Genomic DNA, 16,163 nt, shown 5'->3' on the forward strand with positions numbered 1-16,163 from the left:
TATACCTCACAGATTAGAAAATGAAGCAACAGCCCGGGCACGGTGGCTCACACCTGTAATCCCAACACTTTGCGGCGCTGAGGAGGGTGGATCACGAGGTCAGGAGTTTGAGATCAGCCTGGCCAAGATGGTGAAACCCCGTCTCTGCTAAAAATACAAAAATTAGCCAGGTGCAGTGGCGGGTTCCTGTAATCCCAGCTGCTCGGGAGGCTGAGGCAGGAGAATCACCTGAACCCGGGAGGCGGAGGTTGCAGTGTGCCAATATCTCACCACGGTACTCCAGCCTGGGTGATAGAGAAAGACTCTATCTCAAAAAAAAAAAAAAAAAAAAAAAAAGAAGCAAGAGAACATTAAGGAGCTTGTTCCTGGTTACGCATGGTATCTCATGTAAAATTAGATATTCTAATAATCACTTACTGGGCAATTCTCTTAACCTTTCAGAGCCTAAAATTCACATAGGTGGAAAATGGGAAAACTGGGTTCTGAACAAGTCCTGGAAACAAGGTATGTATTCCTTCTACCTTCCTTAGTGCATATCAAGAATGTAGAATTGGGCCAGACATGGTGGCTCAAGCCTGTAATCCCAGCACTTTGGGAGGCCAAGGTGGGCAGATCACCTGAAGTTAGGAGTTCCATACCAGCCTGACCAACATGAGGAAACATTGTCTCTACTAAAAATACAAAAATCAGTTGGGCGTGGTGGCAGCTGCCAGTAATCCCAGCTACTCGAGAGGCCGAGGCAGGAGAATCACTTGAACCTGGGAGGCAGAGGTTGCAGTGAGCCAAGATCGTGCCACTGGACTCCAGCCTGGGTGACAGAGCAAGACTCTGTCTCACAAAACAAACAAACAAAAAACAAAACAAAACAACAACAACAACAAAGAATGTAAAATTGGATGAATGAGTGGACAGATGGATGATTGATTGGGTGATGGATGGACTTCTTCTCATTTGCTTTATGGAAAGCACCCCTTTAGGCTCTGTAAAGAGGAGGTGCATACTAAAGGGAATAGGACAGGATTTCTGAATAACATTTCCCCATTTCCTGGGATTTAAGCCTGCTAACCTCAGAACAGGAAAGGCAAAATTGCACTTTTCATAGCGTGCATTTTCAGTTACATTGAGGTCTTGTAGCTTCACACAGTCATTCCTCCAAGGAAGCCCCAACCAACTGGATATGGGCCAATCCAACAATAAAAGCAACAAAACTTTCAGGGACCTCAGCTCTTAGCCTCAACCAGAGACATCAGGGAAACAAGAGAGTGAATCAGCTGGAGGGCTAGTTCATCCTGATTTATAGTATGATGATCTCAGCTTGTAAGGTGGGAAAAACAGTGCAGGGGAGGAATTCGCCCCCTTTCTGGTTTCTGTTGGACCCTATTTGAGGAGTAAATGCTTTGTTTACTTCTGAACCTGAATTTTACATCCCCATCCCATTACCATTACTCTTCATGATCTATAGCAAAGTACTTCAGGGAAAACACAGCTCTCTGCAGTGCTTGGAAGAAGCAGGAAGCATTATTGTGTGGTGATTCATACAAGAAATCATACAGGGGCCGGACACAGTGGCTCATGCGTGTAATCCCAGCACTTTGGGAGGCCAAGGTGGGCGGATCACCTGAAGTCAGGAGTTCGAGATGAGCCTGGCCAACATGGTGAAACCATGTTTCCACTAAAAATACAAAAATTAGCCAGGTGTTGTGGTGCACGCCTGTAGTCCCAGCTACTCAGGAGGCTAATTTAGGAGAATCACTTGAACCTGGGAAATGGAGGCTGCAGTGAGTTGAGATTCTGCCACTGCACTGCAGCCTGGGGTGACAGAGCCAGACTCCATCTGAAGAAGAGGGACAGGGGAGGGGGAGGAGAAGAAGAAATGGAAGAGGAAGAAACGAAGAAGAAGAAGAGAAAAAAATCATACAGCATCACACTAGGGGGAGGACCCTAGATAATATTCAAGGGGAGGGGTACAAGAAATCACGCAGAAATTATCTTTCAGCATGAATGAGATTTCAAAAACAAAAACTACATGATTTAGTCATATATTTTCCTGTGTTGCATATACAACAAGTCCTATGTTGTATATTTTCCTCTTTACTTGACCAACCATGTTTACCAAGTGATACTAAACAATTGATAAGATCATCTCCACATGGATAACAGCTACTTATGGAGACGAGTAAGAGCAGGTGAAATGTTTCTAATTCTATTCATACATGAGCAGATTAATAGAGAGCTAAAATGGTGTTCAGGGTCTTGTGAGTAGCACTTTGGTTAGGGTTTTCCTGTTAACATCCATTATAAACCTGCAGCTGGATCCCTATGGAGAGAAAACTCCAATAGGGTGAAAACATATCTTACAAAGGAGTTGTGAGAGGGCAGCACTGAATCCCAGGGACTGGGATCCTTGCGTAATGTTGTGTTGTAGAGAGGCCACGGGGACTCTTCTTAATACTCCACAGTCTATCATTCGTTTATTTAAAGCCCTTCAGTGGCATCTGTGGAAGATACTGCTACACCTCCTAATATTATTTGTCCCTTTCCTCATTAATTGTGGAACCTCAACTTTTACTTGGACATTATTACTTAGCTAAGAAAAAAAACTAGCTTTCGCAGCATCCTTTGCAGTGGGATGTGGCCATGTGACTAGGCTCTGGCTAATACGAGGTAAGTACCCGTATTATGGAGGAGTCCTGAAGTGTGCCTAAGATGAAAGATGTGGGTCTTTCTTCCCCTCTCACACATCTCTGTCCTGCCACCCAGCACATAAATGAGATGGCTATATCTTAAACTATGAAAATGGAGGCCAATGATTCATGACTTGGAGTACAGAGCAGGAAGGAACATTGATCCTTGATGATAATGTATAGCCTCCATCCCACCCGAATGTATTTCATATTCTTTAAGCCAATTTTTATTTTATTATTATATTTTGTGTCTGAAGCTGAACCTAATACATTACCATCGCTTTCATAGAGAAGCTTTTCCGGACCGTGCAGATAGCCCCTTGTATTTCTCCTTTATAGCACTTATTGACTGGTAAATGACTAATTATTTACATAAATTATTTTTTGGTTTAATATATGTAGCAGAGATGGTCAGTGCCCAACCTACACCCTCTCGGAGCTCACCATTGCCATGCACAATGATCCGATGGCTTCCAAGTACAAACACCTACAACTCTTTCAGGACAGGTTTGTCTAGCTGCCTATTCCCAAACAGTCCACGTGCATGGCAGGCTACAAGTGGCAGATGGTTAGTGTCCCACAGAAACAGTCCTCAACTAAGGACTAACAGGAGTTGGTGGATTCTCCATTTTCTTTGCCTCTTGATGGGGATACCTCTGAAGTGTGCTCTACACTGTCTCCTAGAGTTCCCCAGCAGGATTTAATCTGAGTTATAGCAGTGATAACCTGCTAGGTAATACACCTCATATTGGCTTCTTTTCCTACCCTGTATCACTTTCACAGACGTCTTCCAGTGCTTCCTGGGATCACTTCTGAAGCCATTTGTATGAAAATCTTCAAATTAAGAAAGGTTTGCTTCTGGGCAACCCAATCTAAACCAATATATACCTCCTCAACGGGACTGATAACTCCTTTAGGACTGAGAATATATTTGTTTTATTCACCTTATTCACCATTTTACCGCAGCATTTAGCAATAGCTCAAGGCAACCACTCAAAAAGTGCCAAGTAAATATCAGTGCACTTTTTTTTCCCCTCTGACACAACTAGAGTTTACCACGTAAGACTGGTCCTATAAGGTTATCTTGCCACCATCAGGTGAGCTGCACACTTCTATAGCGTGTCTCTGAAAAATAATGTTGTGCTCATTGGCAATTATGTTTCATTATTTTTTAAATGGCATAAAGAAAAACTATAAGAAATGATGGCACATATCCTCTAATAGAAGTCCCTGGATTTTGTTAGGATATTTCAATGGCCAGAATCTTCTACCGCTCTCCATTATTGACCTCCTAAATTTGTCTCCTTTATCTTGACCTATTTGATGGCATTTTTTGTGAGTAAAAGATAGAGAAACAAATAAAACCATAAGCATTGAAGTGTGGTGGTTAAGAACATGCATTTCAAGCATTTCAAAGTCAAATAGCTCCCATTTCAAATCTCAACTCTGCAATTTGTTTAGTAGGCAATCCTGGGGAAGTTACTCAATTTATATTAAATTTTCTCCTCTGTAAAATAGGGATAATAGTGCTACAGCATAGGATTATTTTAAAGATGAAATAATATAATGTATGTACAACACATTATATTCTATACAATTCTAATTATATTGAAGAGATACAATGCAACAAGTATTATTATTCAAGCATATGGTTGAAGACATTGACCATCTTCCTCAAATAACATTTCTCTGGGAAGTTACTGAACCATTCCAAATTATTTAGAAAACCATTTCTAAAATCATACTAAGATTGTTTCCCATATTTTCTTACTCAAAGACTTTACCTCTATTAGGGGTTCCTATATCTGGCCTTCTACATCCCACCCCGCTCCCCGCCGGCCCACGCCCCACCCCCACCATGTGCACATACCCTGCCCCAGGCCAATTGCAAGTTAACAGAGCTGAGCTGTAATACTATGTTTTACCATCAGTGGCCACTGTTTGACATTGTTCTACAATCATGTAAGAAATCTCACAACTGAGGCTCTGAGTGAAAGTCCAAGGAATCAATTTTACAAATTAAAAATTGATTTATTGTGTTTATTTGGAGATACGCCATGCACTTTGGCTCTTTCCACGTTCCACCAGGCAGGATCAGAGTTGGCAATACTTAACAATAGTGGTATATAGGACTCAGAGGAGGGTATCTCCCCCCACCAGCAACACAGACTGTGGTGGGTTCTTTCTGGGTAGTTGTGATAATCAGCTGCCTACCAATTATAATCTGGGGTTTGTAAACAGCCAGAAGATTTCCTTGGAGGGAGTAATTATATTCCCTTTAACACACTGTAAGACAAACACTTTCTCTTAAACATGCTGTGTGCTGACTACAAAGTAGATTTACTTTACTAATGCCAAAGGAAAACACTCAGAACCAAGGCAAGGGACCTCGGTGGTACAGAGATAGTAGGCAGTGAAAAAAAGAGCAGGGAACATTAAAAAATGCCATGGAGTATTGTCAATCAGGGGAGAACTGGTTTGGCCTAATCTGTATAAACACGCATCGCGAGATATTAAGAGCATGGATTTGGAGTTGGTCTTCTATCTTATTATAACTAGCATGTTCCTTTGAGCACAATAACTCATCATGTTAAGATTCATTTTCATTTTCCTCTTCCATAAAGTGGGAGTAGGAATTCTTATCTCATGAGATTATTTTCAGAATCAAATTAAGAAATATACCTAAAGTGTCTAGAACAGTAGACACCTCCAAAACAATAACATATATTGCAGATATTATTGGTGTCAAAGCTATGTCTCATTGGAATTCATCATTCCATGTATAAAATGATAGCTTCCTGCGAAGAGCATACACAATTCTCTGCCTGGGGATTCTCTCAGCCCAAGTACATGGGACAGGATAGAAATGTCAAGGAGTTAACAATTCCAGGAACAGTTATTGGCCAATCAAGCATAGACTTTAGTGAATAAATACCTATGTCCTCACTCCTTGGGTGAGACAACTCTGGGACTTGTTCTACACTGTCTCTCACATGTCCCCTGTGGGTTTGAGCTCCAATTGTCCACTGCCGGTAAACTGCTTATTAATACATCCCATATTGGGTACCATCAATTTTCTCTCTCACTTTCCTACTTCCCAGCCAGAGTTTCCTGGGATTACTTCCAAAACAAACCACGGGTGTTCAAATTCTTGTTTCAGGATAGAATCCAGCCTAAACACTATATCTCACAACATAAACAAGACAAACAATTTGGACAACTGGATTCACAATAAAATGTCCAATTCACTAACCAAGCCCTGTCTATTCAGGCTTCTTTTAGCCCTCTTCCTTCCATCCCGTGGCTATTGCATCAGTTGGGAGCACTCTCATTTATTTTGGTTTTTTTGGGGGGTGGATTTTTTTTTTTTTTTTTTGCCTGCGCTTAGTCTCTAACTGATCCCCATGCTTCCAGTAACTCTATCATCTAATCCATCACTCACTTACTGTCAAAGTTATTATCCTAAAATGCAGTTCTGGTAATGCTCTTCCCATGTTTTTGTTTTTTAAGCCTTTATGGCGCCAGTTGCCTCTGTGGTTATGTCTTAAATTTTGTAACCTGGTATGTGAAAACTTTCAAAAGCTGGTCCCAATCAACCCTTCAAACTCATCTCCAACGATTGATAAATACAGCCAATGTTCTGCCTACATAGAACAAACCAGCATCTCAAAAGCCCTTTTACCTGTTACCTTCTGGTGTATTTGAACGAGCCTGTGACCTTTTCTGCCAGAAGAACCTGCCTCATCCTTCAAGGTCTAGCTCAAATGTTCCCTCCTCCATGAGAACTTGTCCAACTCTCTGGACTGGTCCAACTCTCTGGACCAGTTTTCTGTGCGTATTCTACTATGTACCAATCACGTATTAAGCCCTGGGAAAATCACGCTGGATAAAAGTAGAAATAGCTACTACTCACATGAATTTCACAGTTGGATAAAGGAAACAGGTATTATCAGGTAAACATATAAAAGTTAGCTACAAAGGGACATAAGTGTCTCTAGTCATGGAGGTTACCAAACTGGAGGTTGGAGTGCCTCCCAAAAGGAATGGACCCTTGAGGTGAGAATGAAGTAGGAGTCAACACCAGATAAAGGAGATGGAACACATACCCCAGGCCAAGGGGACAGCAGGTGCAGAACCCTGTGGAAGGAGGGAAAATAATCTTTTTTTTTTTTTTTTTAAGGAATAGAAGACCAGGGCATTTAAAGCAGTGAGGCGCAGGAAGACTGGGGGGAGAGAAGAGGTAGCACTTAGATCATTCATTGTGCCACATTTGTTGACTCTGCCCTTCTTGCCTCATGCTCTGAAATTGACCTTTTCCAATATAAGGACCATGTCTCACTGAAATCATATCCACCCCAGCACTTCACACAACACAGAAAAAAAAAAACAAAATCAATGTACCCAATTTATAGATGAGGGTGTTGAGGCTCAGGAAGGTTGAATGAGTTGCCCAAGATCTCAAGGCTGGCGACGGCATAGCAACTATAATAGAATATAGACCTAATTCCTCAACTGCATCTCTTTCCTTAAACTGCCCCTAGGAAAACCAACTCCTCTCCCATCATTTTATTTAAGAAAATCCAAGTTTTTCTATGAGCTCTTTTTCTCAAAGAGCCTTATTACAAAACAAAACGCCAGTTACTATTCTGTGTATGTACGTGCACGTTGGGGAGCGGGTACACATTGGTCTTCCGGGGATCAGAACAGGAGCAGGATCCTTTCTGGTACAGGATTCTTGTCTAGCCTCTTTAATAGCCCGAAATGGTGTGAGTGGTGAGAATTCGCCGTCGTAAGGAAGCCCTTGGTGATACCCAGAAAAGAGCATCCCAGCTGACCCTGCAGGTCTGGAGTGAGAAGACCCCGGACTGGACTCTTCAGGGCAGTGAGCGGGATCTCTAGTTCCCTGCTTCCCAAACCTCTCCGCCCTTCCACTGGCTGTTTGAGGAACGATCCAATTTCCCGACTATCCCGCCCAGCCTCGCAGATGGGAGGGAGAGAGGGCAACCTTGTAGCGGGAAGGCATCCTCCAGGCCCAGACATTCGTCTCAGTCCATTTCAAGGCACCCGAGCCTGTGCCGTATATAACCAAGTACTGGGCCCACGGGTAGGCGGATGACAAGGTGGCCTCTCTAGGCCCTTTTTAGTCACAGATCTTCGGCAAATCTGGGTTTGGGGTCGCGATCCCGAGCCTAATTTGGGACTATTTCAGGAACTGGAATTGAGGCTTCGTTTGGACAGGAAAGAAGGGTGGGGCGGGGTTGGAGCGCTTAGGGGCACGGCTCTTGTGAGGATTACGGCGGAGACTGTGGACCGCGGCGGCGCTCGCAGAGGCTGCAGCCATTGCACAGCCGAGCATCCCACATTCAACAGGAGGAACCCGCGGAAGAGGAGCCCCAATCCCCCAGCGGCGCAGACACCGCAGCCCGTGCGCCCCGCGCCCTCGAGCGCCATGGCCAAGGAAGGAGTGGAGAAGGCGGAGGAAACGGAGCAAATGATCGAGAAGGAGGCAGGCAAGGAGCCTGCGGAGGGCGGCGGTGGCGACGGCTCGCACCGCCTCGGGGACGCCCAGGAGATGCGCGCGGTGGTGCTGGCCGGCTTCGGGGGTCTCAACAAGCTGCGGCTCTCCAGGAAGGCCATGCCCGAGCCTCAGGACGGCGAGCTCAAGATCCGCGTCAAAGCCTGGTCCAGTATCCGCGCCTTTCTCGCTTTCTCTCTTTTTGCGCGCTGGGCGCTGGGGAGGGGGTGGGAAAGCTGCAACTGGGATGCTGCCCGGGTAGAGCCGCCGCGCGCACCCCCTCCGCGCGCTCACCCGGGTCTCAGAGCCTCCCCGGGCCAAAGCTGGGGAGGATGCAGAGGGGTGGCCTCCCCAAGCCAGATCTAGGGGTGACGGGAGGAAAATGTGAGCTCCTGAGCGCGGGGAGAATGCTGGCGCCCAAGCACCCAGGGTCTGGAAGATTGCGCTACGGGAGTTCTCCGTCTGAGAGGAAACTCAGCTTCTGCACGGGGGGTTAATGCTTAACAGAATTAAAAATATATGTATTAAGAACCGCAAGCCCACTGTCTGCCAGCTGCCGTTGGTAGTTTTACATGTGCGATCCTATTTAATACTTCCTAGGACCTCATGAGTCAGGTGCCATCATGATCCCTTTACAGATAAGAAAGCCGCCGCTCAGAGAGAATGAGTGATTTGCCCAAGATCACTCAGCTGCCACTAAGTGGCTTGGCCGGGAATTTGATACCTGATCTTTTTCTCACCTCTATGCTGTTGTCCTGAAGGGCCTGGGACAGGGTGCAGGGCTGGGTCCTGCCTCCTGCACACTTTCTTCCCCGTAGCCTGACGGGGAAAGGAACTAGGAAGCAAGAGGGTCGGTACATTGCACCCAAGCTTGGTGGGGGTGGAGGCCAGGCCTGCAGCGCAACCCCCTCCATCCCCCTCTCCATCCTGTTTCTCCGAGAGGGGAAAAAACGCTGATCAGTCTCCCGGGAATTCCTGCTCCCATCTCAGAAGGAGCTCAGCTCTCTAAGCTGCCCTCTATTCCCCATTCCCCCTGGGGGAACTTCTCCAGGCCCTCAGGCTCAGCTGAGATTCCCTGGGAGAGTTTAAGCCTCTCTTTGTGCGGGCACTGTATCATTTCCCTGAAGTTCTGGGAAGGGCTCATCCGGCAGAGGCGGACTGGACCCAACACTAGGTTTGCATGTTAAACTTGTAAGGGGAACTTGCTGTTATCACGGTGAGACGAGCCTATTCCTTCCCATCTGTTTTGTAGAGCCTCCCAGTACATACTGCTCTCCAAAGCAACAGCCAGCTCACAAGCTCCTAGGTTAGATCAGAAACCCAAGATCTGGACCTGATCTGGAGTCAAGAGAAATGCAGAGGAACGTCCCCTCCCCTTCACCACCTTGAGAGCAGACGCAGGTTTCATCTGCCAGATTAGAAGGCAGCTAGTGGGAGAAGCAGGCGCTGATCCCTGCCTTGCTGTTCATATATGCAGCTGGTCAGGTTTGACTCTGAACAGTACTCGTGGGCCTCTGGTGAGGAATTTAGGGTAAGGGAAGAGGTTTTTGCAAACCGGGGGATCCTGTACAATGAACTCTTATTGAATCAAATTGTTTGATCCCAGAAGGAGAGCTTATACCTGCCCTGTCGCAGCTAAATCCCCAAAGACCAGCCCACTCCCCCACCCCACAATGCCTAGTACACTGTTTGGCACACTGCATACCCTAAATAACTTATCGCTGAATGAACGGATTGAGGAAAGAGCTCGGAGGAGGATTGTTGTGTCATTATTTTTCTTTACTTGCTAGTGGAAGAGCCTTTGCTTAGTACAATTAAAACCATGCATTTAGAACTCTCCTTCCTTAACCACTTCATCAAAAAATATTACCTGCATACACACACGTATACATATATGTGTATATACATATATACAATTATATATACAGTTGCATATGTATGTGTATGTAATTTATGACCCTTCATCCAAATTGAGGATGGGATTCTAGGATTCTACGTCAGGGTATATATTCAGAGACTGAAAATGATAAAACTACTTTTTAAAGGAAAGAGCATCATCTGCAGTACACATAGTTCTGTGTTTTCCAGTCTTATGCTAACTGCATAATTGCTAATAGGAACTGAAGCATTTTGAAATAATAAATGGCAAGATGAAGGCCAAGACATTGATTTTCAAAGCCAGATGTGCAAGCCTGTTCTTCAGTGGAGCTCAACACACACGCGCACATACACACACACAGGAATCACTGCACTTCCCCCACCCCAGTTGTTCAGAAAGCCAACCAGGCTGCAGGTACATTTAGGATACAGTGTTGCTAACAGCCCAGATTGATTTTCCTTTCACCAAGCTGGAAACAGAGTTAATGGTTTTACAAGGATTGTAACAGGCTTGTAAAGATGGCCCACTGGGCAGCTCCTTCTCCAGTGGGCTGGGATTGGCTGGCCAGACATGCCCATTGATTATAAGTTTTAGCCTTGGGATCCAGGATGACTCATTCTGTATTTTTATGAATCAGCCGATGGCTTCCTGGATGAAGGTCTCCCTTTTATCTGCTCTCTATTTTTAATAGAAACCTTTTTGTCATAATAGGATATGCTTTTTGCTTGGAATAAAGCATAGTCCATTTGAACCAGTATTAGTTAGACCTGGAATGACGTTCCAAGTTGGCTATGCATTTTATGAAAATGGAAGAGATGAGGCAGGAAGGAATATCCATTTTATATCATTTACCCTCTTTCATTCATGGGTCAATGGCATGAGTATTTTTCCTGTAGAACAGAAGAGCAAATTGAGGCTTGGAAACATTGAGTCATTTGCCAAATACATCACACAATAATAGAGTTAGGATTTGAATCTGCTTCTCCTTGAATTTTTGCTGTTCTCCTTTTATTCCATTTTGTCTCCCTTGGTGGAAAAGCCATAGGACATGTGATTCCCCTCTTAGCAGGAAGTCTCACTTTCTTTTCTCCACCGAAGATATTTCCTTTGCTCTTTTTATGTCTGGCTTAAGAGAATATTCTCTAGCTATTCCCAAAGTAGTATGGCTTTCTCCAGAAAGCAGAGACATTTTGGTCAAACGCAGCTCAAAAAGAACTGTTGCTGGGGTCAAGGTTGGAGTGATAGCAGAGTCTTCTGTCTAAATTGTTTTTTAAAATGTCAGTTTTGATGGCAGATAGATTTCACCAATTATTCATGGAATTCTTTATGCAACAAGAGGTTTAAGTGATCAGGTGGAAAAAGCATGTGGTCCTTGAAGAAAGATGGACTTGGATATAAGCTTAAGTCTCTTCTCTTCCTATCCATATGCCCTTGGGGGATGTGTCTCAATGTCTCCAAACTTCCCATACATTATCTGCAAAGTGGGGATGATAAAATGAACCTCATGGTATTGTTGAGAGGATCCGATGCAAGAAAGACACTGGCAGTTGTCAGCATTCAATAAGTAGGATTCGTTGTGACTGCTGTTGTTGCCATATCTAGACCAATGTGATATATGCTGCTTGGTGACCTGACAACTTGGAGGCCATCATTTTAGTCATGTATGTAATGTAGGCAATATCATGTCACATTTGCTTAGTGATTAAGAGAGCTTCCTAGACATGAGTCCCAGCTCTGATACTTGCTAACTGGACGTCTTAGGTCTGGCTCCTTGGAGGCAGAGCCTGACACAGGTATCCTTTTCCAGGTGGTTTATTGAAAGCATGCTTTTAGACCTATGGGAACAAGGGAAGCAGGCTAGGGAAGAGGAAGGTGTTAAGCAAGGATGTGGTCTTAGCTGGATCCCACTGCAGAGTCAGTCCCACCTTGAAGCAAGGAACAGACGGAGCCTTGTGTGTCATTGGCTGTGGGCTGCTTCCTAAGTGGGGACATCAAGCCTCTCAAGCAGAAGTGGCTTCTATTTGAGCAAAATTCTCTAGGGAAAGGGATGACTGAGGCTTGAGCAGCCAACACTTCCAGCAGTTTGGGGATGGGCGTGCTGCCCATAGATGGGATCTGGGTGAGGTACAAACCCTGCCTTCTGGTTGGCCTTGGCCATGTTGTTGTTAAGAACATGTTAACAAGCTTCTGTTTCCTGGGCTATAAAACAAAGCATCCATTTCATAATAGCATCTCCCTTCATGGTGTTGTAATAAAGCTTCAATGACATGCCATATACAAAGACCTTTATAAGGATGCCTGGTGCTTAGCAAGTAGTCAAAAAATGATAACCATTATTATCTAAACTTTTACTTTTGGTTGCCATAGATACTTTATATAGTTTATTATTCAAACTGGAACTCTTATAGTTTGAGACAGGCATACAAGTAGTCAAAAAATGATAACCATTATTATCTAAACTTTTACGTTTGGTTGATGTAGATACTTATATCGTTTATTATTCAAACTGGAGCTCTTACATTTTGAGACAGGGTCTTGCTCTGTCACCCAAGCTGAAGTGCAGTGGTGTGATCATGGTTCACTGCCACCTTGATCTCCCTAGCTCAAGTGATCCTCCTGCCTTGGCTTCCTGTGTAGCTGGGACCACAGGCATGTGCCACCGTGCCCAGCTAATTTTTTAAAAAATTTATTTTTTATAGAGACAGAGTCTCACTGTGTTGCTCAGGCTGGTCTCAAACAAACTGAACCTCTTCTAAAAGTAAAAGGGGCACTGTTATAATTACTCCTACATAGGAGAAGCTACAGTCATAAACTGGAACTGTCTTAAGCAAACCAAGGTGTATGGTTCTCCCCTAACTGATACGAGTCAGAACTGTGCCTTTGCTGCTATCAGTCTTGTCACAGTTGAGTGTCTCTGAGACAGGGGCTGCCAGGATTTTAGGCTGGCAGAGGGTCTCCACGTTGGGCTGCAGGAATGTATTTAAGTGGCCATTAACAAACCTTGTCTGGTTTGTGGCTCCAATTGGCTTGCAGTAGAAGGGCACTAATGGATTAGGGACATTTATTTTCCCAGAGTGATTTACAGCAAGAGGCTACATGAAACTGCTGGAAAGAGACCAATTGGATGAAAAATGGTTCCAGCCAGTCATGGTTCCATTGGCTGATCTGAAAATGGGCTGAGGGCAGGCCACATCAGAAGAAAGCTACCAGATTGGTGGGATTCTAATATGTCATGAGGGTATAGTAAATTGGAGATGGGGGAAGGAACAAACGTATATTGACCAGTTGTTATGAGGCAGGAACTGAGTTGCCTGCGATACACTCTGTTTCATTTCATCCTAATGACAACTCAACAAAATCAGTATCGCCATCTCCAATTAAAGATGAGGAAACTGACATTCACAGACACATCAGGATCACAGACTGCTACGTGGAAGAGCCGTGTGAAAACCCAAGTGTGCCTAAAACCCATATGGCTCTTTACATTTTGGAGAATCAGAGAGACACAGTGACAAAGACATAAAAGAGAAAGAGACAGAGAGAGACAGACAGAGAATCAAAGAGACACAGTGACAAAGACATAAAAGAGAACGAGACAGAGAGAGACACACACAAATCATGACAGACCAAGAGACACAGAGAGGCAGACAGGCACAGAGACAGGAATATACAGAGAAAGAGCCATGAATGTATTTGACTGATTTGAAGTACAACTGCTAAGACTCAAAATTGCACAGTAGTATCCTGCCTCCCACCCCAAAACAGCCATTATGTTTCTGAACTACATCCATTTTGTCTACACTTGTGAGATACAGTGTGTGGGATGCTTTGGGGGATCCATCTAGATGGAGTTACTATGACTGTTGACCCAGAACACCCATGCTGATTAAACACAATCACAATCACCACTCCTTGAACCACTCAAAATATTGGAGTTCCTCCCTCTGCCTCCTTTACGTTGATCAGGCCATTGCTACATTGGCAAACTGAGTATAAGTTATCCCCAAACAACAGAGCGTTAAACTGTCACGAGTAAGGTTGATGCAATGAAACGTGGCCAACATGATATTCCCTGTGTTTATTCAAATAAACAAGTGGCGTCCATGAGGTTAAGTGACACAGATGTTTGTAAAACTAAGAAATTGCTCAGAGGGTTTCTAATGCCACGTCAGGAGCCACTCTGACATGGAGATTGAAATAATGTGTTCTGAATCACTCTGTATTGGATGGAAGCGTCAGGATTTGACAGTAAAGGATGACTCCATGCTGAGTCATATTTAAGCCTCATTTGATGATGAGAACATGGAAGTGCTAGCTCAGGGGTCATTTTTATTTAATGAAATTTGCATTCTGTCATCAACTGAGTCCTTGCTGATGATGATTGGGGATGGTGACAATATCCACTCTTTATCTAATAATGAAATGGACTTCTTGCTTTTCTGGCGATTTGAAGACGAAAGGAGACCTAGAATCAGTGATTCTTCTAGCTCATGAGAACAAGGAAATATGTTTTGACCCCATCATTTGAACCCACTGTTTATACTTAGCCATCTCGCCCCCTGAGAATATTTTGATCTCACTATCAATAGAGAAGCCTTTGTCTTTTCTCTCCGTTTTATGTCCCCTCTCCCTCAATCTGTATCTTCACATATTCCTGTCTTCCAATTTTTCCATTCTGCTGCTAAAAAAAAATAGCCACCAAAGAATAACCTCACTAATAGAGCAATAATTGGTAGAATTTACAGTGGAGTGGGAAAAAGATTGAGAAACTGAGATTTGTTATAATAATATTTTACATGAAATAGGATTCATCCAAGTAGAAATAATTTCAGAAAATAAAAGTGAAGTAAATGGCAAATAGCTTAACAGCTTATTAACAGCTTAACAACAAATAGCTAAACTGTGCCATTTAGAACGTTTTAATTTGCTAAAAATCAACACTGTTGTCATAATTCTGATGACTTGTTTGTGGTAGGTATTTCCTCAGGATTAAACCTTTTGGGGGGTTGAAAGTATGGAATTAAAAATGACCTGGAATCAAAAGGAAGAGCCTGAAGGAAGAGCAGGAACGAAGGCGGATGGGTCCACTCAGAAAAGATTTATTCATTCCACCTAGTTGGTCAACTAGCATTGGTAGGGACTCAGTGCAGATGGGGAGGAAGCTGCTTATTCTTTGGAAAGTGCTGGGGCTCTGGTTTCAGGCAGACATGGGTTAAAATTTTGCTTTGCCCTTTATTAACCATTTGTGTTTGAGCAAATTGCTTAGCTCCCTTTTTCACCCCCTTTTTATTTTTTGAGACAGAGTTTTGCCCTGTCGCCCAGGCTGGAGTGCAGTGGTGCAATTTCAGCTCACCGCAACCTCTGCCTACCGAGTTCAAGAGATTCTCCTGCCTCAGCCTCCCAAGTAGCTGGGATTACAGGCACCTGCCACCACGCCCAACTAATTTTTATATTTTTAGTAGAGACAGGGTTTCACCATGTTGGCCAGGCTGGTCTCAAATTCCTGACCTCAGGTGATCTGCCCGCCTCAGCCTCCCAAAGTGCTGGGATTACAAGCATGAGGCTCCACGCCCGGCCAGTTGCTTAGCTCTCTAAGTGTTATTTGCTTTACTTATAAAATGGAGATACAACCTTATAGAACATCCGATGTATACTAGGTTTCTATGAACAGCAGCCAGATCTCAACTGTACAGGGACTAGTGAGAAACCAATGGCAGGTGGCTGATGATGGGCAAAGGGAATGGCGACTGATCATTGCACCCACCCTACCATCTATCTGCAGCATCTTTGCAGTGACAAAACCTACTATGTACCTCAGCATTTCATCTGATCCTCATCACCCCATGGGGTAGGTGTCACCAAAATTATCATCCATGTTTTCTAGGAGAGGAAGCTGGGACTCAGGGATAGAATGGAAATAGTGAGAAGCTACAATCGATTTGCGTTCAGATCCTAACTCTACCTCACTGTGGCTGTGTGATCTTAAGCAAATAGCACTTTCAACTTGTCTACTTCCTCACTTTGTTAATGACATGCACTTTTACGTATTGTTACAAAGACTAGCTGAGTGTCTGTAGAAGTCTTG

The 16,163-nt window shown here is 44.0% G+C and overlaps 1 protein-coding gene across 2 annotated transcripts in view; it reads left to right on the forward strand.

Annotated features, from left to right (window-relative positions):
* Positions 1-7,995: 7,995 nt before the first annotated feature.
* VAT1L (vesicle amine transport 1 like) overlaps positions 7,996-16,163 on the forward strand; it is a 202,636-nt gene continuing 194,468 nt past the window's right edge. For both annotated transcript variants that reach the window (XM_025370417.1, XM_025370415.1), the window contains exon 1: positions 7,996-8,366. In XM_025370417.1, coding sequence (XP_025226202.1) covers positions 8,134-8,366 — 233 coding nt within the window. In that variant the 5' untranslated portion in view covers positions 7,996-8,133. The remainder of the gene's footprint in view (positions 8,367-16,163) is intronic.

The sequence above is a fragment of the Theropithecus gelada genome, chromosome 20 (genome assembly GCF_003255815.1).
Source record: "Theropithecus gelada isolate Dixy chromosome 20, Tgel_1.0, whole genome shotgun sequence".
Lineage (NCBI taxonomy): Eukaryota > Metazoa > Chordata > Mammalia > Primates > Cercopithecidae > Theropithecus > Theropithecus gelada.